Genomic DNA, 25,426 nt, shown 5'->3' on the forward strand with positions numbered 1-25,426 from the left:
TCGAAGTTCGGCTGCTGCTGCCGCTGCTGGTGTTGATTCTTCGATTATTTTTGTTTCAGTTTCTTCGCGTTCGACATCGTTAACGCGATCCCTCCTTAAAACCTCCCGCACCAAGTTGCCTCTCGCATGCCCACGTGGCTGGGGATGTTTTGTGGATTCGAAAGCGGGGTCGGGGGAGGGGGGGGGGTGGAGTTCGATCTTTCTGGGATTCGGGGGGCGGCAGGCGAGGGTCCTTTTGCGATATCGCGACGCGAATTCGTGACCGCGCGGTCAAACTGGACGAGGTTTCTCGACGTTGAAACGTCGACGCAATAAAGAAAAACCGCGCGCGATTGATTCGATTTGCCAAAAGACTCGCGCCAGTTGCTCGACCGCATCACCTTTACCCCCCCCCCCCCCCTTGACACCATTACGGTATTCTACGAATTAAGAAGACGATCAGGAAAATGAAGGCGTCCACGGACCAACGCAGGGACGTGGTGCTTCTAAGGGCAGAGAGAGATTCCCCCGTGTCGCATTTAACGGACTGTCAAGGGCACGTGCTCGCTATGAAGGTCGTCACGATACGCGAGGGGGTGGGTGGCCAACACCACACCCGGCCGCCTTTGTCTCTCCATCGACGATGTTTGCGCACCGTGCCAAGTACTCATTTGAGGCCGAGTCGACCTAGGGGTGGCCCAGGATCGGTTCAGCTAACCGTAGGCCACAAAAACACGCGCACGTTAAATTTTTTTTTGCGCCATGTCAGCCTTAATAGGTGATCGCCAACAACACTTGCCTCGACAGGCTATGCAGGCTGTACGGGGCATCTTTGTACTGATGTTGGTGCATGCGAGATGGGTAATGTGTGTGGTGAGCGTTATGTCTGGGTCAAATGAGTACAGTACCTGGTGTGATTTGAACACAACGCCGCTTGTGAGACAAAGGCGGCCGGGCGTGATGCTGGCCACCCACCCCCTCGTGTTCCGTGCCAGTCTTCTTCATAAGTGTTCTCCGACAGCACTTGCCCCAACAGTCTGTGAAAGGTCTCTGTTGGGGATCTTTGTCTTCGTGTGTGTGTGTGTGTGTACGTGAGATTCGTGATGATGCAGACACACACATATACCGGTGACACGCGTAAACCAGCGAGTGGACTGCAGAATTCGGCCGTAGATCCAGGAGCTCTGGACTAATCCAAGCGAACTTTTGAGTAACAATCGCTGCACCACGTGAGCTTACTCCAGTCGCACGCAACGTGGAGCAGAACCCGGGTGCGAACTGGTTTACCCACTTCTGGGGTGCGTGGGATGAGGAGGTGGGGAGAGAGTGACTTATGGCGGGCGGGCGGAAATTAGGGGGATGGTGGATGTGGGTGACGAGAGTGGTTGCGGGTGACAAGGGTGGTTGCGGGTGACGAGGGTGGATGTGGGTGACCAGGGTGGTTGTGGATGACGAGGGTGGATGTGGGTGACAAGGGTGGTTGTGGATGACGAGGGTGGATGTGGGTGACGAGGGTGGTTGTGGGTGACGAGGGTGGATGTGGGTGACGAGGGTGGTTGTGGGTGACGAGGGTGGATGTGGGTGACCAGGGTGGTTGTGGATGACGAGGGTGGATGTGGGTGACCAGGGTGGTTGTGGATGACGAGGGTGGATGTGGGTGACGAGGGTGGATGTGGGTGACGAGGATGGATGTGGGTGACGAGGGTGATTGTGGATGACGAGGGTGGATGTGGGTGACGAGGGTGGTTGTGGATGACGAGGGTGGATGTGGGTGACCAGGGTGGTTGTGGATGACGAGGGTGGATGTGGGTGACCAGGGTGGATGTGGGTGACCAGGGTGGTTGTGGATGACGAGGGTGGATGTGGGTGACCAGGGTGGTTGTGGGTGACAAGGGTGGTTGTGAGTGACCAGGGTGGTTGTGGGTGACGAGGGTGGTTGCGGGTGACAAGGATGGTTGTGAATGACGAGGGTGGATGTGGGTGACGAGGGTGCTTGTGGGTGACGATGGTGGATGTGGATGACGAGGGTGGATGTGGGCGACGAGGGAGTTTGTGGGTGACGAGGGGGACCATCGATGAGGTGCGATAGCAAAGGGACCCAGTCATTTAGACAGTCTGCCATCAACTCCTGCACACAAGTGATTCAACTCATCTCGGTCACCAATTCTTAACAGAAAGGATCATTGCCTATTTGTTCAAGCAAACCTAACTGCTGCTGATGATAATGGTGATGATGATGGTGATGACGGTGATGATGGCGATGCTGATAATGATCGCGATGATGATGCTATATCATGTGACCTTTTTCCATAATCAAAGAATGAAACTTAAGAATAGATTTTACCCTTTCTTGCAATAAAACAGGTGTTAAGATGTTCAAAACCATTATCAGAGCACGTTTTGTTTGTATGTTCACGACAAGTGCGTGTGGTTAAGGAGGACGATTCTTTGCAAAAGGTATCTACTTATTACTCTGATTCTTTCGGTAAAGTTTTTCGGTAAAAAGTCAAGTAGAAAGAAAATAATTTAAATAACAATAGAATACGACGTTTCGATTGAAACACAAGCAACCATCATCAGGTAAGAATGAATAAGCAAACAAACTTAGAAATATAATGCAATATAACACAGAGTCGTCTAACACAACAGTCAACACCCTACCTGGTTGATTAACGTTCTTTCAAAGATTGCTAAATTTGAGAGAGAGGGAGACAAAACACAGACACGGAGACACACAGACAGACACACACGCAGAAAGAGACACACAGAGACACAGAGAGAGGCATACACTTAGACAAACAGAAAGACAACGCCTCTGTGTCAAGGCCTTAAAATACAAATAAAATAAATTTTATACCTACGTGACTTTACCGAAAGAACCAAAGAGTATGGATTCCCGCCTTAAAACACCTCCTTTATTCCCAGAAAGGGTAAAACCTATTCTTATTTTTCATTCGATGATGATGCTGATAACATTATATTGTGCAGGAAAGAGACACACACAGAGAGAGAGCGAGAGATACGAGGTCGCATTGAACGAGGACCGACGACATTTAGTACAAAACTTTTTATTTTATTTTGTCCATGGACGGCTCCGTCTGCCTCTGTGCGTCACAAACAAATATAAGCATAACCGAGGGAGAACCGACTTGGACTTGTTTCACAGTTGAATTCACGTTCAATCTTCGCGCACGCGTGCGCGCGCGCACGCACGCGCGCATGTGTGTGTGTGTTTTTTTTAAGAGGCGCAGATTTTTTTTGCTTGCCGCGCATTACAAACTCCGAAGAATAATGTTCAATCGAAATAAATTTAATTGAAAATTAAACAAGCCACCACCCCACCCAAAAGTAACGGGTTTCGTAGCTTCTCACACTTGTCTCTCAACGTCTTCATTCACAATAATTTTGTTTTCTTTCGCGTAACTCTGCGCGCGCGCGTGTGTTATTTGTTAAACTAACAATTAACAAATTCCGTTACCAATTCAGTCAAAAAGGAGATAGGGTGGTGATGGTGGTGGGTGGGGGGAAATGTACCAATATACCATATGTACAACACAGTGCACGGGAGCAAGTACTGTTAAAAAACAACGGAAATTTTAGCGAATCTTGTGTACGGAATATACACAACCAATAAACTCACTCGAGTAATCGCACGCCCGCCGTCTATAAAGTAAGGGGGTCGACGTTGTTTTTGCAAGCGTAGGGGGGAGGTATTCGAGGGTGCCGGGCTTGGGGCTAGGAGAACCACAGGGAAGAGGGGATAGGGTCAGGGTTAGTTGTCAAGGTGAGGGTTAGAGGTACGGTGAGGGTTAAGGTCATGGTCAGGATGACATTGAAACGAGGTTGATTTAGTGCGAGGGTTATGGTTAGGATCCTGTTTCTGAGTCAGGGGTAGGGTCTCTGGGTCTGGGTTAGGGGGTCTGGATCAGGGTTAGGGTCTCTGGGTCAGGATTAAGGATTTGATCTCTGAGTCAGGGGTAGGGTCTCTGGGTCTGGGTTAGGGTCTCTGGATCAGGATTAGGGTCTCTGGGTCAGGATTAAGGATAGGATCTTTGAGTCAGGGGTAGGGTCTGTGGATCAGGGTTAGGGTCTCTGGGTCAGGATTAAGGATAGGATATCTGGGTCAGGGTTAGGGTATTTGGGTCAGGATTAAGGATAGGATCTCTGGGTCAGGGTTAGGCTTAGAATGAGAGATGGAGAGAGGGAAATGTAGTATGAGATCACGCAATTCATTGTATGAGTGGTGAGTACCGGTAAGAACAATTCTAAATATTAAATTAGATCCAAATGAATATTTGGTGTGGAAAAAAGAGTTGAAAAATACAAAAAATTTGTTCAAATCCAGCACTTTGATATCTCGGAGGGCTCAATGTAAGCCACACAAACGGGGCCACGTAAGCCACACAAACGGGGCCACAAAGTCCCAATCATCGGACCAGTCTGGCTTCTGTTCATACCTTCACTAAAATAAATAAATACATCTGTAAATATAACAACAAATAAAACGGCAGTATCTGGGAGAGACGGGCCCCATCCAGATCATGCTGATCTAATGCTTGAGCGTTTGCTCTCGAATCACAGTTGCACAATGTATGAATGAGCGATTTAACTGTGCTGGGGGTCAGAGTTAAGGTCGTTAGGGGTTTAGGGGGTCAGGGTTTAGCGGCACAGGGTTGTGTAGTCCCTGATCGAACACATGATATGCTCACCACCAAAAAAAAGCATCATTACCGTATTCTCCCATATATAAGACGCACTACCCCCCCCCTCCGCACTCCTCACCCCTGAATTTTTAAGTAAAAGTTGAGGCTGTGTCTTATATAATCTGGTTGATATCATCTGGTAAGTGTGTGCCCGTTTGAGTGCGTCTGTCTGTGTGTGGCTGGATTTGTTTAACTTTATTGACGCCGGGGGCGCAAGTAATGGGGTGCGTCTTATAATCCGGAGAATACGGTATCAGGGCTTGCAACAGAATGAAATTTAATTTGCTGACGTTTCGAGCAATAACCCTGCTTCAGATGAGAGAAAGGGCAGCGTTTTCACCCTGTGAAGTATGGCCTCCAAGTACAAGTTGATCTGCCCCATTCTCTATACTTGAAAAGGTCATTGCCTGAAACGTCAACCTATCATCATATGACAGGTTTCCCTCGCTCTATGCGGTAGTCGTAGATACCTTCCAAAATAAAGCTCACAAAGTGAAACTACACGTGGAGCCAGCTGCCTACCGAGTAGCGCAAGCAGTACACACACACACAGTACACACACAGTACACACACACAGTACACACAGTACACACACAGTACACACACACAGTACACACACAGTACACATACACACAGTACACACAGTACACACACAGTACACACACACAGTACACACACAGTACACACACACAGTACACACACAGTACACACACACAGTACACACAGTACACACACAGTACACACACACAGTACACACACAGTACACACACACAGTACACACACAGTACACACACACACACAGTACACACACAGTACACACACACAGTACACACACACAGTACACACACAGTACACACACACACAGTACACACACAGTACACACACACAGTACACACACAGTACACACACACAGTACACACACAGTACACACACACAGTACACACACAGTAAACACACAGTACACACACACACAGTACACACACACAGTACACACACAGTACACACACAGTACACACACACAGTACACACACACAGTACACACACAACACACACACAGTACACACACACAGTACACACACAACACACACACAGTACACACACAGTACACACACAGTACACACACACAGTACACACACACACAGTACACACACAGTACACACACACAGTACACACACAGTACACACACAACACACACACACAGTACACACACAGTACACACACACACAGTACACACACACACAGTACACACACAGTACACACACAGTACACACACACAGTACACACACAACACACACACAGTACACACACAGTACACACACACACACAGTACACGCACAGTACACACACACAGTACACACACAGTACACACACACAGTACACACACACAGTACACACACAGTACACACGCAGTACACACACACACAGTACACACACAGTACACACACAGTACACACACAACACACACAGTACACACACAGTACACACACAGTACACACACACAGTACACACACAGTACACACACACAGTACACACACACACATTACACACACAGTACACACACACACAGTACACACTCAGTACACACACAACACACAAAGTACACACACAGTACACACACAGCACACACAGTACACACAGCACACACACACACACAGTACACACAGTATACACACAGTACACACGCAACGTTGTCTCACGTCCGACCGCACAGTCGCAAATGGGTGAATTCAAACCGCACAGAGCGAATTTTGGGTATAGATAAGTGAGCCGCATCGACGCGAAATTGCACAAACCGACCCCGCGTAGGGCGAGGGAAACCTGTGCTCGGGATTTCACGAAACAAGGTGTTTGTACATCGTTTATATATATAAAACTCGAAAGCCAAAACGTGAAACAAGACACAACTCGGAAAATGTTCCCCCCATTCACAATGGCAGTGCGCTCTTTGAGAGGTCGAGAGCCGACCTGGAGAGCGCACGAATCAACACCCTCGTTCCTAGAAACCGGCACCCGAGCGAACACCACCACCACCACCTCACCGCCGTCCGCGAGTCGCGGGCCGTCGCCACACCGAGCAGAATGCCGCAGAATGCGACACCACTGCGCGCGCTTCGGACAAGGCGAATTGGGAATCGGTGGTGGGTGGATTTCGGGGCCATTCCGTCGTCCGTCCAGTGCGGGAAACTGGAACCAAACGGCCGCGCCGTAATGCGGCTGATGCAGCGAGACGGGACAAAAGTTGAAGTTCCACCGCTTGCGTTCACGGTGGAGGTGGTGAGATTCGTGGTCGTATTCGTGTTTAAAGTTGATGTCCTTGTTCGTGTTGTTCAGCTTGTGCTTGTACACCACTGCCAACGCAGTACCATCACATTAATATTTTATTCATTTGCTAAGCGTCCGAGTCGGACACAAAGTTCAGATTCTAACCTCTTCCACTCATCCACCAAGTTGCCCTATCACGGGCCCAGGGGAGTCTTAAGATGAGACGGTCAAGGCTGGCACAAGGAGTAGGAGGGGCAGGCGGGGTGGTGAGAGGAGCGGGATGAAGAAGAGGGTAATGAGGAAGTGAGGGACGGAACGAAGAGGAAGAGGAGGAGGGATGAGGGTTGAGGCGGCCCGGGACGTTCCGGGTTTGGCACATTTCTCGCGTCGCTCAGCGAAACGAATGGAACTCCCGACGGACGGGCAGAAAGAAATTCAGTGCAGGAGGAGGAGGAACGAGAAATTCCAAGACGCAAGCGGAGAGAATCGGAAGAGTCCACGGCTCCTGTCGCGATCCCGCCCGTCGCCGGACAAACCCCAACGGAAACCCTCCGGCGGAGCCCGACGATTCATTCGGAAAAAAATGAATACAAAAAACCAGGGGCACAACCGGGCCCGCTTGGTTAGAAGTCGCGTGCTGTGGGGGGGGGGGGGGGGGTAACCTGTGGGTAACCCCGCCGCTTCCAAAACGTCTGGCCAACGTGAAAGCGTAGGCTGACAAATACCGTTTAGGGGGGCAATCTGGAGCCCCCCCCTCCGCCTACCCCTTGCCCCCTGGCATTGACGTGAGCGCAGCAATTGCAGGGGCTGCGCCTTTACGTTTGCATGTCCGGGTCGGCGACCCACGAAAGAAAAGAAAAAGATAAATAGATTTCAGCAATTTGGCACACCACGTCCAGTGTCCGTCTCGCGACGGCTGCGGCTACCAGTCACATGCCGCTACCTGCAGTTGGGTCAGCGGCCCGGAAAATATTTAGCGACAAAATTAATCCCTGGGGCACAGCACTTCTCTTCGTGTGAAAGTGATCCAGCTAAGAGAGAGGGAGGGACGTGGGGGGGGGGGGGGGTGACTGTGCTAGTGTTACCTACCAACTTTGCGGTGGAAGCAGCTCACAGGCAGAAGTGGAAGCGTGGATGTGATGCAAACTTTAGCGAGACGGTGGGATAGCTCTGGGTGAGTGTAAGGGCGGTTGCGAGTCAAGTGAGGAGCTAGGTGGTGCTGGCTGGCTGGGTGCAGGAGGTGGGGTAAAGCGTGGGTAATGGTTGTTGGGTTCCTTTCGTCCCCAGCTCCAAATCTGCACGGTGCTGAAATTCCCACGCCTGTCCCTGTTTAATGCGTGCAGGAGGCATGTGGAGGAGGCTACTAGGGTGGGTGTGTCAGTGATTAAAAGAGTGGGTGCGAGAATCAGAAATCTTTATTTAGACTGGAGGAATCCGATTAGCTATGAAGCTCTTGTTCACAGATGTCCAGTAAGGTATTGGTCACAAAGTTACAACAACAAACGTGAGTGGGGTGGGTTGCCCAGAGCGTGAGTGAATTGTTGGGTGGATAGGTGAGTGAATGGGCTAGCGATTGAATGAAACAGCGACCGAGTGAGTGGGTGAGTGAGCGAGCAGATGAGTGAACGATTAAGTTCGTGTCGGAGCGGGGTGAGGCTGAGCGCGTTGGTGCGCGTGAGAGGCGGAGTAGAAGAAAGGCGGTGTGGGAGCTGCCGTGGAGGAGGTAAAGGGAGAGGCATGGGGTGGGAAGGTGTGAAGTGCCAGGCACCGAATGGTACCGCTGGGACCAGTCCCAAGCAAAGCAGGAGATTAAAAAACCTGGCCGGACCTCTCCCGGCTTCGTCTCCACTCACCCGTCACCCATAAAAGGCCAGGAGATGGGGGAAGGGGTGAGGGGCTCCAGACAAATCGGGGGGGGGGGGCATTGGCCGCCCTCCCCCCTCATCCCGCCCCCCCCGTCCTGACAGACAGACGCAGCAGAGATACCGGGGGGCCCAACCGCACAGCCACGCTCCAGCTGCTTCGCTTCGCCACGGCTCGCGAAATGCGATCCACACACGCACACGCGCGCACGCGCACACAAAGACAAAGATCTCCCGTGTAGCCTTTATCAGACTGGTGGGGGCAAGTGCTGTTTGCGAGTAGCACCAATGATGGCCGGCACGGCACACGCACGAAGGGGTGGGTGGCCAGCACCACGCCCGGCCGCTTTTGTCTTCCTAGTGGCGATGTTTACACACCGCACCAGGTACCCATTCAAGGCTGAGTCGACCTAGGGGAGGCCCAAGATCCGGTTCAGATATCCGCCAGCGATGTTGGCTCTACGACCCACACTGCCGCTCCCCACACACACGTAGCACGATTCGAAATAACGATTCAATTTCACGATGTTATCGATTGACGTACCGTCATCTAGTCACGACGCATCGTGAGCGATCAGCCATTGTCGATCCACTGCTGGATGAGAGCCTCCCAATTCTCCCTACGCCGCTGCCCATTCGCATTCCTCGCGGTGCCGCGGGTTGCAAAAATGATGCGCCCGGCACCCGCACGTGAACTGACTTTGCTCGCTCCGTCTCCTCGGTTGGACGTTGTCCTCTAGGACGGACAATTGGGAAATAATCGATTATTTCACTGAAATCCATTCAATGCACGTTATCGGTCATGGTAATCGCTAGATATTAATCGATCATTTATCCCGGGGGCATTTGCCGGATTATAAGACGCATTTCCACCCCCCCCCCCCCGCTCTATTTTAAGGGCAAAGCAGGAGGTGCGTCTTATAATCCGGTGCGTGCGCACGTTGGGACCAGATCTGCGCGGAGCGGTGGCGCAGTGGTTAGCGCACTGCGGACCCAGCGATCCGCGTTCGATTCCCGCTCATCGCCAACACCGGCGAGAGCTTATCTGACAATCGTCACTGGTGTTGGTGACCGTGGGCAAGGGGATTCAACTCGGGTCGCCGGGTTCCCGGCGCAGCGTAGCGCTAACCGTTGCACCGCCGCTCCCCGGGTGTAACACTGCACACACACAGACAGACACGGCATCACTTGCCATATAAATCGTCCGGATGGCGCCCGATCTCACGACCGTTAATCAGCACCGTGGCATTAAATGCAAATAAATAATGGGCGACGTTTCGGGAAATGGGACTGACTAACATGCCTAAAACGATGGTGTTATAGGCGGTAAAGGGGATCTATATAGGGGAGCGAGGAGGATCAAAGGGGTGTGAGTGGGATCAGTAGAAGGGGGATCTATAGGGAGATGAGTAGAATCAATGGGGGTAGCGAGGGGTATCTGTGGTGGCTGGAGGGGGGGGGGGGGGGCAGCAGATCCCTGCCACACGTGACAGGGATGCCCAGCTGTGCGCGCGGGGACCATCTGTCGGGACCATCTGTCGCCGGCGTGACTATAACAGGATAGTGACTATAACAGGATAGTGACTATAACAGGATAGTGACTATAACAGGATAGTGACTATAACAGGATGGTGACTATAACAGGATAGTGACTATAACAGTATAGTGACTATAACAGGACAGTGACTATAACAGGATAGTGACTATAACAGGATAGTGACTATAACAGGATGGTGACTATAACAGGATGGTGACTATAACAGGATAGTGACTATAACAGGATAGTGACTATAACAGGATAGTGACTATAACAGGATAGTGACTATAACAGTATAGTGACTATAACAGGATAGTGACTATAACAGGATAGTGACTATAACAGGATAGTGACTATAACAGGATAGTGACTATAACAGTATAGTGACTATAACAGAATAGTGACTATAACAGGATAGTGACTATAACAGGATGGTGACTATAACAGGATGGTGACTATAACAGGATAGTGACTATAACAGGATGGTGACTATAACAGGATAGTGACTATAACAGGATAGTGACTATAACAGTATAGTGACTATAACAGGATAGTGACTATAACAGGATAGTGACTATAACAGGATAGTGACTATAACAAGATAGTGACTATAACAGTATAGTGACTATAACAGTATCGTGAGTATAACAGGATAGTGACTATAACAGGATAGTGACTATAACAGTATAGTGACTATAACAGGATAGTGACTATAACAGGATAGTGACTATAACAGTATAGTGACTATAACAGGATAGTGACTATAACAGGACAGTGACTATAACAGCATAGTGACTATAACAGTATAGTGACTATAACAGTATAGTGATTATAACAGGATAGTGACTATAACAGTATAGTGGCTATAACAGGATAGTGACTATAACAGGATAGTGACTATAACAGGATAGTGACTATAACAGGATAGTGACTATAACAGTATCGTGAGTATAACAGGATAGTGACTATAACAGGATAGTGACTATAACAGGATAGTGACTATAACAGTATAGTGACTATAACAGGATAGTGACTATAACAGGATAGTGACTATAACAGTATAGTGACTATAACAGTATAGTGACTATAACAGGATAGTGACTATAACAGGATAGTGACTCTAACAGTATAGTGACTATAACAGTATAGTGACTATAACAGTATAGTGACTATAACAGTATAGTGACTATAACAGGATAGTGACTATAACAGTATAGTGACTATAACAGTATAGTGACTATAACAGTATAGTGACTATAACAGGATAGTGACTATAACAGGATAGTGACTATAACAGTATAGTGACTATAACAGGATAGTGACTATAACAGTATAGTGACTATAACAGGATAGTGACTATAACAGGATAGTGACTATAACAGGATAGTGGTGCGCAGGCGGTCCAACTGCCACAAGGGGTCCAGGCACCAGGCTACACATCGGGAGGGGGTGGGAGGTGAATTATAGGCAGTCGATTGATTCACTCAACCGACTGTGGATTCTGCAGATCACTCTGCTTTGGATTCTACAGATTCACTCCACCTTGGATTCTGCAGAATCACTCTGCCTTGGATTCTGCAGATTCACTCCGCCTTGGATTCTACAGATTCACTCCGCCTTGGATTCAACAGAATCACTCTGCCTTGGATTCTACAGATTCACTCCGCCTTGGATTCTACAGATTCACTCCGCCTTGGATTCTGTCGATTCACTCCGCCTTGGATTCAACAGAATCACTCTGCCTTGGATTCTACAGATTCACTCCGCCTTGGATTCTACAGATTCACTCCGCCTTGGATTCTACAGAATCACTCCGCCTTGGATTCTGCAGATCACTCCGCCTTGGATTCTACAGAATCACTCCGCCTTGGATTCTACAGATTCACTCCGCCTTAAATTCTGCAGATTCACTCCGCCTTGGATTCTACAGATTCACTCCGCCTTGGATTCTGCAGATCACTCCGCCTTGGATTCTACAGAATCACTCCGCCTTGGATTCTACAGATTCACTCCGCCTTGGATTCTGCAGATTCACTCTGCCTTGGATTCTACAGATTCACTCCACCTTAAATTCTGCAGATTCACTCCGCCTTGGATTCTACAGATTCACGCCACCTTGGATTCTGCAGATTCACTCCGCCTTGAATTCTACAGATTCACTCTGCCTTGGATTCTACAGATTCACTCTGCTTTGGATTCTGTCGATTCACTCCGCCTTGGATTCTACAGATTCACTCCGCCTTGGATTCTACAGATTCACTCCGCCTTGGATTCTACAGATTCACTCTGCCTTGGATTCTACAGATTCACTCTGCTTTGGATTCTGTCGATTCACTCCGCCTTGGATTCTACAGATTCACTCCGCCTTGGATTCTACAGATTCACTCTGCTTTGGATTCTGTCGATTCACTCCGCCTTGGATTCTACAGATTCACTCCGCCTTAAATTCGGCAGATTCACTCCGCCTTGGATTCTGCAGATTCACTCCGCCATGGATTCTACAGATTCACTCTGCCTTGGATTCTACATATTCACTCCACTCTGGATTCTGCAGATTCAGACTCTATGGATGAGCTCATAAAAAGGGATGATTCAGTAAAAGGTAAACTTTTGATAACTCCTGCTGATGCTGGCTGTAATCTCCAGCAAAACGTTCGACAAATTTGTCAAAAATGTTGCTGCTGGCTTTTCAATATTCCTCCGATTTGCTGAAAATCCAAATCAAGTGGCATATTGGCCATGGTGTGTCAACTCGATTCGATTGATTCTGTCGTTGGGTGGTGAAGGGTTATAATAAAATAAAGTTGAAATTATAGACGAGGGGGAATTTAAAAAAACTTGCGGCATTGTTTCAACTGCTGCGCCAGGAGGAGGAATTGAACCGGCGGCTTCTCGATTGCAAGTCCGGTGCGATGGTAGCAGCAGCATCCTCACAAAAGACAACTCCTAATTAAAAAAAAAAACTGGCCTGGGCCAAACATCCCAATGTGGCAAGACCCTCTTGGGAAAGAGCCCCGAGACTCGGCCAGGTTTTCCCCGCATAAATAAAAAATAAAACGCCACTGCCAAGAAACCAAATATCCTTACACGCGATTGTAAAATCCGCGGTGGACTACACATGCACGCACACAGTTCCCTGGATCCGGAGCCAGAAAATTGTAGGGGCAACCAAAGACAAAGATCCGCCCGTATAGCCTTAACAGAGTGTTGGGGCAAGTGCTCTTAGCGAGCGCCTATGAAAGCCGGCACGGCTCACGAGAGGCTGGGTGGCCAGCACCACGCCCGACCGTCTTTGTCTCCCCAGTAGCAATGTTTACACACTGCACCAGGTACTCATTTGAGGCTGAGCTCGGGGAGGCTCAGGACCAATTCAGATAATCGTCACTGGTGTTGGCCGTGAGCGGGGATCGAACTCGGGGGCGCAGGGTTTGTAGCGCAGCGCGCTGATCTCTACACTACCAATCCCAGCCGCCGCCACCACCACCCACCACCCACCAATGCCATAGCCACATGAAGAATTTGCGTCGCGTGACCTCGAGCGAGCGCTTGTATCACTGCCAACAAATTCTTTCGTAAAAAAATCTTTCGGAGCTAATCAATGATTTTTCCTGTTTCCCAGTGGGTGGCTACGGTGCTGTCTGGTTCTTGCTGTGGACAGGGCTCACTTTCAGCCGGGTCTGTCGCCGACCTGATACAATAATTTACCTGCCGACAAACCACATCCAGCGTGCACCTCCCTCCCTCCCTCTCGCGATGGTTTTAGTTGCTACATAAAGCACACCAGCGACCCTGGGAATATGCAGTGATGAATGGAGCCTTGGTGTCGGTGACAGGGTAAGGCGAGTGAGTAGGCGTGCAGGTAGGTGAGTAGCTGAGCATGTAAGCGGGCGGTTAGGTGAGTGGGTACTTGAGCGGTTAGGTGAGTGGGTGGGTGAGTGGGTGCGCGAGTGGGATTCATAGCACCAGGGCTTAATTTCATCCGGGTTTGCCCAGGTCTATTGGCAACCGGTAAAATTTCTATGCCTGGCACACCACATCCAGTAAAGCCTCTCTTTTGCTACTGCTTCTGGCTGCTACCAGTTACGTGCTGGTGCATGCCTGTAATCGAGCACTGTGGAGGCAAGGGTCGGTGGATCACGCAAACGTTGTGAAACTGCCTTCACATTGGGCATCGAGGAGATGCCCGTACCCTGGCTGGCCGGGAGAAGGCAGTTGAGCAAAGTGCCGACTCCACGTGCAAGGGGGATACAGCGCTCCCCCCTCGCACGCATGGGGTTTTCCCCGGTGTGCTCCGGTTTCGCCTCCCACGTGTAAACAGTCTCATTCGATCGGACCGCAGAGCTCGTGGGGGAATTTGGCACCGGCTCCTCACCGCCTGGCTGCTGCTCGTCCCTGGTTCCTCCTCCTCCTCCTCCTGTCGCGCCTCTGTGCTCGTTTCCTCTCGACGGGGGTGAGGAGCGAGCGCTGTGCGGGGGCGGCGCACTGCGAGTCGACGCAATTTTTATTGCGTCGACGACTCCAGTTTCCCAGCATCCCGGAAAATAGTCGGGTAAGAAATGAAGCCCCCCCCCGCCCCCCCCCCCCGGTCTCATTGGGGTTAGGGGGCGTTTGGGATGAAAGGAACGGGGATAAACGTGCTTACAAAATGCAAAAAAAAAACGAGAAATATCTGGTCAAAGTTTTTCCCGAGTCTCACATCACATCCTGCTCCCCCCCCCAACCCACCACCCCCCCCCCCACCACAAAAAAAGTCCGTCTGCCCGTTTGCGAAACACACGAGGACAAAAATATATATTCGTATCTATATAGGTCTATGGGAGCGCTTCCCCGTGCGTCCGCCCGCCTTGTACGCAAATGCAGCTCCGATTCCGCCCGTAAAATAACAGCGGTGAGTTTCACTCGCGACGCGACGGTGCAGTGCACATCGACGCCTCTCGGCGTAGAGCAATGCGGCCGCGGGGTGGGTCGCTTGCATATTCCGTGCCGTGTTCATCTTGCGGCGATCAGAAATACTGGTGGGAGTTTGTACAGCAGTAGCGTAGTAGTAGTCGTAGTAGGAGTCCTGTGAATCTCCTCTTATCCGCGATCCGTACGATCCGTGACAACTATTGTTATTATTATCCGTACTCCTATTCTTACGATTATCCGCAATTATCCAGTTTTCACGGGCAAGTGGAGTAAATTTGCAGATCACCCCACGGATAAAAGAAACATTGATGTTTGCCCTCCCCCCCAACGACATAATCGCGAATAAGAGGAGTTTTACAGTAGGAGTAGCGGCGGCATTATTATCATCATCACCGTCACCGTCATCACCATCATCATCAATCATCATCATCACCATCGCCATCGTCATCATCATCACCATCATCATCATCACCATCATCATCATCACCATCGCCATCGTCAACACCATCAGCATCACCATCATCATCATCACCATCATAATCACCGTCATCATCATCACCGTCATCATCACCATCGCATCGTCATCATCATCATCAGGGTTTAATTTCAGGCCAGGTCCGTCCGGGTGTCAACTATTCCGGGAAAATATTTCCACGCCCGGCACACCACATCATGTTTACCTTCTCTCGCTCGCTCATGCCCGTGGCTACGAACAAGCCACGTGCCACCTACTCCAGTAGGGCAAAGTGCGTGCCCCCCCCCACCCCCCCCCGGGCGCAACTGCCATGTCCGGTAAATCCTCTCGAAATATCCCGCGAGAAATTAGACCCTGATCATCATCGTCGTCGTCGTTGTCATCGCCATCGTAAATATTCCGTCCGCCTGACGCAGTTCAGCAGCATGGCACTCGGTATAAAACGCAGTTAGTGCTTTTCAGGGAAGAGGAAAACAATTACGACGACAAAAGAGATTCCGGTCCCAGGATCGAATATTTCGGCTCCCGTCCAAAAATTTGAACTCCGAGCCGAGAATTTTATGTTTTTTTTAAATAATTCACCCGGTCAGGCGAGCGAAGGCCTTGGGGCGTCGTCGACGTCGAAGCAGTGATGGATTTTGATTGTTGTTGTTGTTGTGTCACATTTAGATTTACAACAACAAAAATTCACAACGTCCCCAAGCCTGATCAATATCCACGTCGCTTTTCACTGCATCGTTCAGAAAGAGAAAACAAATACACACCGTGTGTTATTACTAGGATCGGAATCGCCTTTGCTAACTCTCTGTGCCACTATATATATAGAATTTTATATAAATAAGTTTAGGTAGTTTATTTTAATTGTTCATTGAATAAGCAGTCGCTAGAGTGAGTGTGAGTGTGTGTGCAACTGGGGGTCGCAACAGGTGGTGATGCCAGTCACCTCACCAAGTTTACCCATAACACCTGGGGTCTGATCAATGACTGCCCACCTTCGAGCCTTCCACCACATTTAACGTGCACCTAGCCTGGCACGAGAGCCAGTGGTGAGGGTCACCGCCACTGAACGGTGAACGAGGGCTGCTGTTATCATTGTGTGCGCGCGTGCAACGTGCAAAACCTTCCACACTTTCACACGACGTCAAAGTGCACCTAGCCTGGTACGGGGGGGGGGGAGGCGGCGGTGACGTCACCGCAACTTAGTGGTGAACGGTTGTTGTTGTTGTAAATTGTTGTGCTATTGCCACTGCTGCTGTTAGCCCGGGCGTAAATAACCACGGACCAAAGCACAGAAAACTCTCTGACGAACTGTCAACAGTCCAGCAGGCCACGATAGCAACTTCACCCATAGTTACGACACATCTTATATTAAATAAAACCTACGCCACTGCATGTCGTACGTCGTTCTGTACTCATTTATACACGGCTCCAGGTAACATCTCACTTCTCGGCAGGCTTGATACTTGTGGTTGGCAAAACACAATCTCTTGAAAAGTCCATCACCGTTTGGGGTGTGATTTGATCATTTGCTTTCACGTGCGGTGAATGTAGCAGGCTCTAGTGGCCGGAGGGGGGGGGGGTCACTTGATTGAGAACGGAATATATGAATTCGAACCGGCGAGATTTTGATGCCTGTACCTTGAGTTTGAGAGTCAATAATAGTCCGTATCAATCGATTTCATCGATACGCCCCTAATAACACAGATGATATGTTCATGTGAAAACAGTAGGAAAATGCTATCGTGTGTAAATTCACATTTATTGGCCACATGGAGAAATTGGTACCACCAAAATGTATCCACCCTCCAATGGTACCAATGTCTGTTTGATGTGGTGTGTTCTTCGTGCAAGTTTGTGTGCGCGAGACGTGGCGAGAGCATCGAGTGTGTGAGTGTACCTGTTGCGTTTGGTGTGTTGGTCACCATGAAGTCGTGCACGCACGTGCACACGCGTGACTCACTGTGTGTGCACTTGCGTGTATGCGTCTGCATGTGCGAGCCGGTGTGCGTGCAGGTGGGCGCCTGTAAGTGCAAGCGCGTGTACACGTGGTGCGAGTGCGTTGAAAGCGGCAGGACTTGTGCAAGCACGTGAGTGCGCGTGACACAAATCACACGCGCACAATCTCCGCCGGTGCAAACGTCCATCCAACATTCACCAACCCTCTGCCTGCTCCTCCTCCTCCTGCTGCTTTTCCACCCCGACTCCTCCGACGCCTCACGCCGGGCCTCAAAACCCACGCCTCAAACCTCGGGGCTGAAATCCCACGCCTCAAACCTAGGCCTCGAACTCTGGGATAAAACCGAGTGCGTCAAAGCCAGGTCTCAACCTTGACCCTTGCTCCACCGGCTTCACGCAGGCCCCGCAAAACCCCCCACAGGGCCTCACCCGCAGGGCCTCGCCACACACAGGGGGGGGGGGGGGAGGCCCCTCACCACCCCCCCCCCCCCGGGGCCCTCACACCAGCATGTGGCGTTTGCGGTGCAGCGCGAGGTGGTCGGAGCGCGAGAAGGAGCGCTCGCAGTCCACGCACTTGAAGGGCTTCACGCCCGTGTGCTTGCGGAAGTGCCGCGTCAGCTCGTCCGAGCGCGCGAACTTCCACGTGCAGCCGTCCCACGTGCAGCGGTAGGGCTTCTCGCCTGCGCGCGCGCACGCACACGCCGGGACACAATGCGACAACGTAAAGATCTCCACGCCGCACCCCGGCGAGAGCGCGCGATGCTGGAGCCAACGTTGCGCGCCCGCACACCGCAAGCACCTTGCGCGGTCGGGTTATAACACTGCTTTACGAGTAGACGAGGTGCGAGTCGCTACAGTGGATACAAGCAAGCGTCTCTCCGCTTGGAAAAACCGCATCAGGAAGACGCCTCCCGTCGTCCCATTGGAGTCGTCTCCGACCCAAAAAGCGCGCCCCTCCTACAGAGGGACAAACACGTGGAAGTCCAGCGGCAGCAACAGGCAGCAGAGAGAGGGGCCTCCCGTCCACGCTGCATGGGGCCTTGAGGCCCTTGCACGTGGGCGCGCGGGAGAAGTGCCGTGCTGTGGGTGGAGACTGTGTCGACAAACAGACGAGAGGTACTCTATGAATAATAATAATACACTAATGTCAACTTGTAACACGCCGCACCGGATTCGCTCGCTCTCTTAGAGAGAGACCGACTCGAAGGCGCGAGGAGGAACCGCAAAGCGGCAACATTCCACTCCAAGCTCTGCGGTCCTCTACATATGAACGTGTTATTGGCCAATGAATGAGTGTTTACGCGCGAGAGGAAACCGGAGACAATCCACGCGTACGAGGGAGAAACACTCTATCCCGCAGGGACGGAACAGCTGGAGTCAACATTTTGCTGCCCCGCTTTCTCCTGGCGAGCCAGAGGATGGCTTCCTCCTCAAGAGCCCACGTGGAGAAGTTTCACAACACGAGTGCGATCCACCGACCCTCGCCGCCTCCACGGTACTGGACTTACAGGCCGGCTGCCTCCATCATGGAGTTAAACAAAAAATAACTCTCGCAGCGAGTCGCCCTCTCCGTACCCCCCTACGCGCACGCATCACGAAATCCCGAGATTGATGCGTACGGCGCCTATAAATAAACCTAACAACGCGCGCATCTTGGGGGGCAAACACGACGGCCGTGGCCAGCTTTCCTCTGCCGGGCCTCCGCCGAAGCCATCACGCGTCCCAACAACGCCGCACGGTGGGACCGCCGCCCGCTTGCCGTGCTGGTGCGAGGAGAGCGTCCGCCGGGAGCTGCCCCGTAACATTCCGCCTCTTTCACGCGGCATTTAGCGCCTGTGCATCACGCCACGAGACTCGCGGAGACCCACACACACCGCCCTCCCCCCGCCCAGCTTTCCACTTGGCGGGCTTACGAAAGAATCACCCGGAACGCGCCCCGGTCGCGATGGAACTCCAAAGCCTCAGCAGAGTTGACCGAGCCTGGTTTAGCGCTTGGATGGGTGACCACCATCATCACCACCACCAGCACCGGGGCTTGCCAGGTGCTGCAGGCGTGGCCCTGCGGGGATGTGGCCAGGGAATGGGCTGTGGTGAGTGCTGGTTCATCGTATGCGGAGTGGGTTTTCTCCGGATTCCTCCCATACGAAGCCCAAGTGTTTGTTGTATTGCTATTAATGAGGGCCAGGGGCAATGCTTGCCCTAGGGCTAATGCTAGGGCAAGGGGTAATGCTAGCAATTGGGCTTAGCTAATACTCCCCAAACGATCATAAGCGAGCAGTGAGCACCACACACACACACACAACACACCTCGAATGGCATTTGCTCTGCAGTTACCCAGCCAAGCTTTAAACTCTCGCATCTCACTATTTTTAGAGAACATCAGATTAAATATTTTAATTCAGCTCCAACGACGCTGCGTGTTCCCCATCCGACAATGCAATCTGGGCGATCTATGAAACATAACGTACACACAAAGACAAAGATTCCCCGTATAGCCTGCAACAGACTGTTGGGGCAAGTGCTGTTAGCGAGCAACCTATGAAGGCCGGCACGGCACACGATGGAGTGTGTGGCCAACACCACGCCCGACCGCTTTTGTCTCCCCAGTGGCGATGTATACAACCACACCAGGTACTTATTTAAGGCTGAGTCGACCTAGGGGGACGCCCAGGACCGGTTCAGATCAATCGTCACTGGTGTTGGCCGTGAGCAGGAATCGAACTCTGGTCGCCCGGATTCGTAGCGTAGCGCGCTAACCGCCCACGCTACCGCTCCCCACTATTAAACACACACGCACGCAAATGTTCACACGCACGTACCCGGAGTTTTTTTTTCTATTTTTCGTTGCAAAACACTGCGAGACCATTCTTTTAGATTCGGGAGAAACGGGGGGGTAGGGTTCTGGGGAGAGACAAATGTGCTTTGTCATCCGCAGGTGATCCGTCACGACTCGGAGGTGAGAGACTTCCGATTCGTGGACACACGCCTTGCTCAAATGAGTCTCAGGACTCTCTCTCTCTCTCTCTAAAGAGGGCTCTCCGCTGCTTTACACGAGGACGTTTGGCCGACCGCGGCCGGCGCTGGGAACGAGGTGCCCGCTTGCCCGAAACGTCGCCCCGTTGCCCATCGCTCTCTCCGCGTGTTTTTTTTGCACGGCGCGGTGCCCGACGCTTCGCCGAGATTTGGTGAACGTTGCACACGGGGGGTTTGCTGGCGTGCGCCGGGAGGGAGGAGGTTTGGGATGTTTACGAGGGAAGGTGGAGAGGAGGCCGGAGGCGTGGAGGGATCAGGGGTGGAAGGAAACGTGGCGGATCAAGGGGGGAGGGAGACGTGAGGGATCAGGGGGAGGGAGACAATACGAGCGGGAGGGAGGAAGAAAGGGCTAGAAAAACGAGTGTTCGCGTGTGTAATCATTACCCGTCAATCCCTGCTCCGGGCGTTGCAAGTCCACACTTCAAAGCCACAACCCTGCCACAACACATCCCGTCCTAGCGTAGAACATAATAATCCAGGATCTATCAACCGCTGGATGAAGCCCACCGCAAGCCATTACTGTCTCTCATGGCCTCACGCAGCAACGCTGCATCCAGCCGCTGCACACGAGCCCCATCGAAACTGAACTATTTTATTTTATCTTAACCAGGTGAGGTCCACTGAGCTGAATAGCTTTTTTTCAGAAGCGACCTGGCTATCGCAAATGATAGCTCAACGAAGTGGCTTATCAATGTGGAAATATATAATAGCCAAATAGTGTACGTTAGAGCCGTGTGGTTTTATTAACCTGGGAGGAGACACCAGAGGGAGCCGCAGAAAAATCCACGCGACCACGGGGAAAGATAGAAACACGCAAACTCCAAATATAAAACAACAGGCTTCAGGGTCGGGATCGAACCCACGACCTCCTGTATACCAGGCGAGATAGCAAACATCTCACGAGTTTCTGTTCTTCGACTTTTGGTGCACTTTTTTCCTGCCACCGTCCGTGTTTCTCGTCCGTAGATCGCAGCAGGTAATGTGCGCTCCGAAAAAAAATAGCACGTCACACCCCCCCCCCCCGCCATCGCAGCCCATCCAATAAATGATAATGATTAAATAATGATTTTGCGTTCGTAACGTGCAGAGTTTTCAGTCACCCTCAGAAAGACTGAGGGAGAATTCCCCAGGGGTGAGTGAGGACCACAGACAAGCAGAGAGGCAGCCAGAACCGGTGCCAACAATTAGCCCAAGCTCTGCAGTCCTATACATGGAGATGCCTGCCCATCGCCGTTAATGGCCATTGTTATTCACGTGGGAAGAAACCAGAGGGCGCGGAGAAGAAATAAGAAAAAACCTCCCACGGGTACAGGCGTGAGATTGACCTACTTGCTGCACTGCCACGGCACCCTGGGAGGCCAGGAGTTGGCGACCTCCCTCAGCGCCCCGCGCTTTGGGGCAGGGAGTCTAACGACGTTGCGAGGTATTCTTAGCTCTTTCGGTAAAGTCACGTTGAAGGGAAACAATAAAATAATAAAATATATATAAAACAATAAAAATTCTCACGACGTTTCGACCTTAACACAAACGGTCATCATCATGTGTGAGGGTTTTTAGTGGATCACACGCTGCCTCTGGGGCGCAAGCGTGCGAGCGGGTAAGGGGGGCTTCTTCCTTCCTACGGCTCATGTCGACTCAGAGGAAGAACTACAATTCCAGGTGGTCAAGCCCAGATAACCACGTCAGGAGCAGCGGAGTGTAATCGCTGTCTCCAGGGCAACAACAGCACAAGGTCAAAGGTTACAGGCCACGTGCAGCACAACCATGAGCACGGTGGCGAGATGTTAACTCCCTCGCCTGGTATGCAGTAGGTTGTGGGTTTGATCCCGACCCTGACGCCTGCTGTATATTTGGAGTTTGCGTGCCTCCCTGCCCGTGGTCGCGTGCGTTTTTCTCCAGGTTCTCCGGTTTTTCCCTCCACATTGAGAATCAACATCACGCAATTTCGAGTATTTGGCTGCTTTACATTTTCACATGACAAAAGCCACATCGTTGAGCTGTCATTTGTGGCCAGGTCGCTTCTGATAAAAGAGTTACGTAGCTCAGTGGGCCTTACCTGGTAAAATAAATAAATAGTTTTAGTTTGGTTTAGCTGGGAGGGAGAGTCAGTGCTCTTTCCTCAGAGCCCTACAACTTGAAAACCAAGACTGATAATTGGGACCAGGCTGAAAGTTGTATTTTCCCACGTGGGAGGCACCGGGAGATCGCAGACTCTGAATACACCCGGTGAATCCGTCAGTACGTACAGGAACACCTCGCACTTTCGTCTGGTTAGGGACCAGAGCATGGACGAATGTCAAAATACTATAGTATTATACTGCTATCACAAAAACAACTATTAATTGTTCACAGGATAATCACAGAAATAAGTGCGGTATTAATAATGTATGAATAAACACAAAGCTAAGAGATGCTCACTGAACGACTTCTATACAAAGACTGTACAAAAAAGACGGCGCGTGGACGAAATTATAAATGTGGTTATAGTTGAAAACGGCCGAAAGAGCGCAGAGGACGAAAATCAAGTGGACGACAGTCAAGGTATCGTTGTATGTTGAACTTCTTTCGCACCGTACATAGCCAACCGTGCTCATCGGAGGTACACAAGGCGTCAGCCCATGGTAGAGACTGCTCGTGGTCGACACTGCCCATACTGGACATCTGTGTAATAAAGAGCTTTATAGTTCATCGGATTCCTCCAGTATAAAGAAATATTCTGATTTTGATTCTGACACTGGTTGCATTGGAGACTGGTGCCATTTTCCACCCCAGGCAGTACCGATCAGGCCCCTTAGCGCTTGAACCATCAATGTGCCAGATCTGATTGACACCTCCAGCAGTAGCTGCAGCTGCAGCTGCATCATCAGCTGTCTCATAGCGCACCCTCGTGGTAGCAATAGAGCCGCCTTGATAACTTGGTACAGAGAGGCGCAACCCTGCAACTGCTCGCTCGCGCCACCTGCTGGCAGAAGTGTTTCCACCAAAGGAAGCTCGAAAGAACACCTCTTCCTGGGAACTTGGCCTACTCTTCCATGCTGGCCCACTCATCAACACACTCGCACCCTCAGCTCTCCACTACTCGTATTCATACTCACCCATGCCTTGACCTGCCCACTCATCTGAACACTCAACTGTGTATTCACCTCCCACTCACTTCTCCACTCACCTGTATTCTCAATTGCTTTCCTACCAGAGTCCTCGATTGTACAACAACAACCGCCATTCGCCACTAAGTGGCGCTGACGTCACCACGACACTTGTGCCAGGCTATGTGCACCTTGAGGCCACGTGAAGTGTTAAACGCCTGCTGGCAGGAGGTCACGGGGTAGACCCAGGTGCCACGGGCCGACTGACTGAGATGACTGGCTGATACACCACCTGTGCCCCCTACTATGCCAACTTGCTGTGCTTTAGCCACTCGGCGCTCCGCTCGTTATTGTGAGCGTCGCTCCTCCGCCCTCCGTTGATGTTGGAGGGTGACTGCCACCAACTGCCCAGTAGCATCCTTCACGAGCCTCCTCCACAGAAGCCGATCTTGACACCACTGCTACCAGTCATTGGCAAGTCCACTCAGCTCCACATTCTCCTGTACTACATCACTCCATCTCTTCTCCAGCCCCTGCCGCGCCCGTTTAGCCCCCTTTATCCGGCCGAACAAAAGCTGTTTAGGCATGCGGTGGCTGGACATGTGGGCGACATGACTCAGCCAACGCAGCCTTGCCTGCCGGAGGAGCTCACCGATGGGACTTTGTCCAGATCTTTCAAGGATGTGTGAGCTCCTCACCCAATCCAGCCTGGTTAAACCCAGGATGGATCGTAGGCAGGCCAGCCTAAATGTTTCTAACCGGCGAAGATGTTCCATGAGGGGGGCCCACATTTCGCAAGCGTAGAGAAGGGAGGGAATGACACAGCGTTACGCAACCGATGAAAAGTTAATGCCGCTCGACTGATTCGGAGTGAGACCTCTGCTGTTAAACCGGAGCCGGTCATGAGCACACTGCCCAGGTATGGGAAACTCTCCACTCTCTCCACAACTGTGCTATCAGTCCTCTAACTCGATAGTACACTCACCTGTCCACCTACCTACCCACTTACCGATCCACTGACCAGTATCCTCACCTCCAAAATTTAAACTCATCTATTTACCCACTCACTGGTGCCCTCACCTGTCCACTCACCAACATCCTCACCTGTATGTATGTTGAACTTTTTTCGTATCGTACGTAGCCAACCGTGCTAATCGGAGGTCACCTATAGTTTAACCCTTACCCACTCACCTGCCCATACACTTGTACCTCCACCTGTCAAATCACCTGTCCACTCACTTACCTCCTCACTTAACCACTCACCTGTCCACTCACCTGTAGTTTCAACTGCACTCTCAACTGCCCACACACTTGTACCCTCACCTGTCCACTCATCGACGTACTCACCTACACCCTTACCCACTCACCTGCCCATACACTTGTACCTGCACCTGCCAAATCATCTGTCCACTCACTTACCTCCTCACTTAATCACTCACCTGTCCACTCACCTGTAGTTTTAACTGCACTCTCACCTGCCCACTCACCTGCCCACACACTTGAACCCTCACTTGTCCTCTCACCTACACCCTTACCCATTCACCCACTCTACCACTCAACTGCCCACACACTTTTACCCTCACCTGTCCACTCACCTACATCCTCGGCTACACCCTTACCAACTC

General features: G+C 51.2%; 1 protein-coding gene across 2 annotated transcripts in view; it reads right to left on the minus strand.

Moving 5' to 3' along the window:
- Positions 1-3,031: 3,031 nt before the first annotated feature.
- The window catches only part of LOC116943472 (uncharacterized), a 115,577-nt gene continuing 93,182 nt past the window's right edge, over positions 3,032-25,426 (minus strand). For both annotated transcript variants that reach the window (XM_032956271.2, XM_032956273.2), the window contains one exon: positions 3,032-18,362. In XM_032956271.2, coding sequence (XP_032812162.1) covers positions 18,181-18,362 — 182 coding nt within the window. In that variant the 3' untranslated portion in view covers positions 3,032-18,180. The remainder of the gene's footprint in view (positions 18,363-25,426) is intronic.

Source organism: Petromyzon marinus, chromosome 18 (genome assembly GCF_048934315.1).
Source record: "Petromyzon marinus isolate PM22_M1 ecotype Great Lakes invasive population chromosome 18, UKy_Petmar_22M1.pri1.0, whole genome shotgun sequence".
Lineage (NCBI taxonomy): Eukaryota > Metazoa > Chordata > Hyperoartia > Petromyzontiformes > Petromyzontidae > Petromyzon > Petromyzon marinus.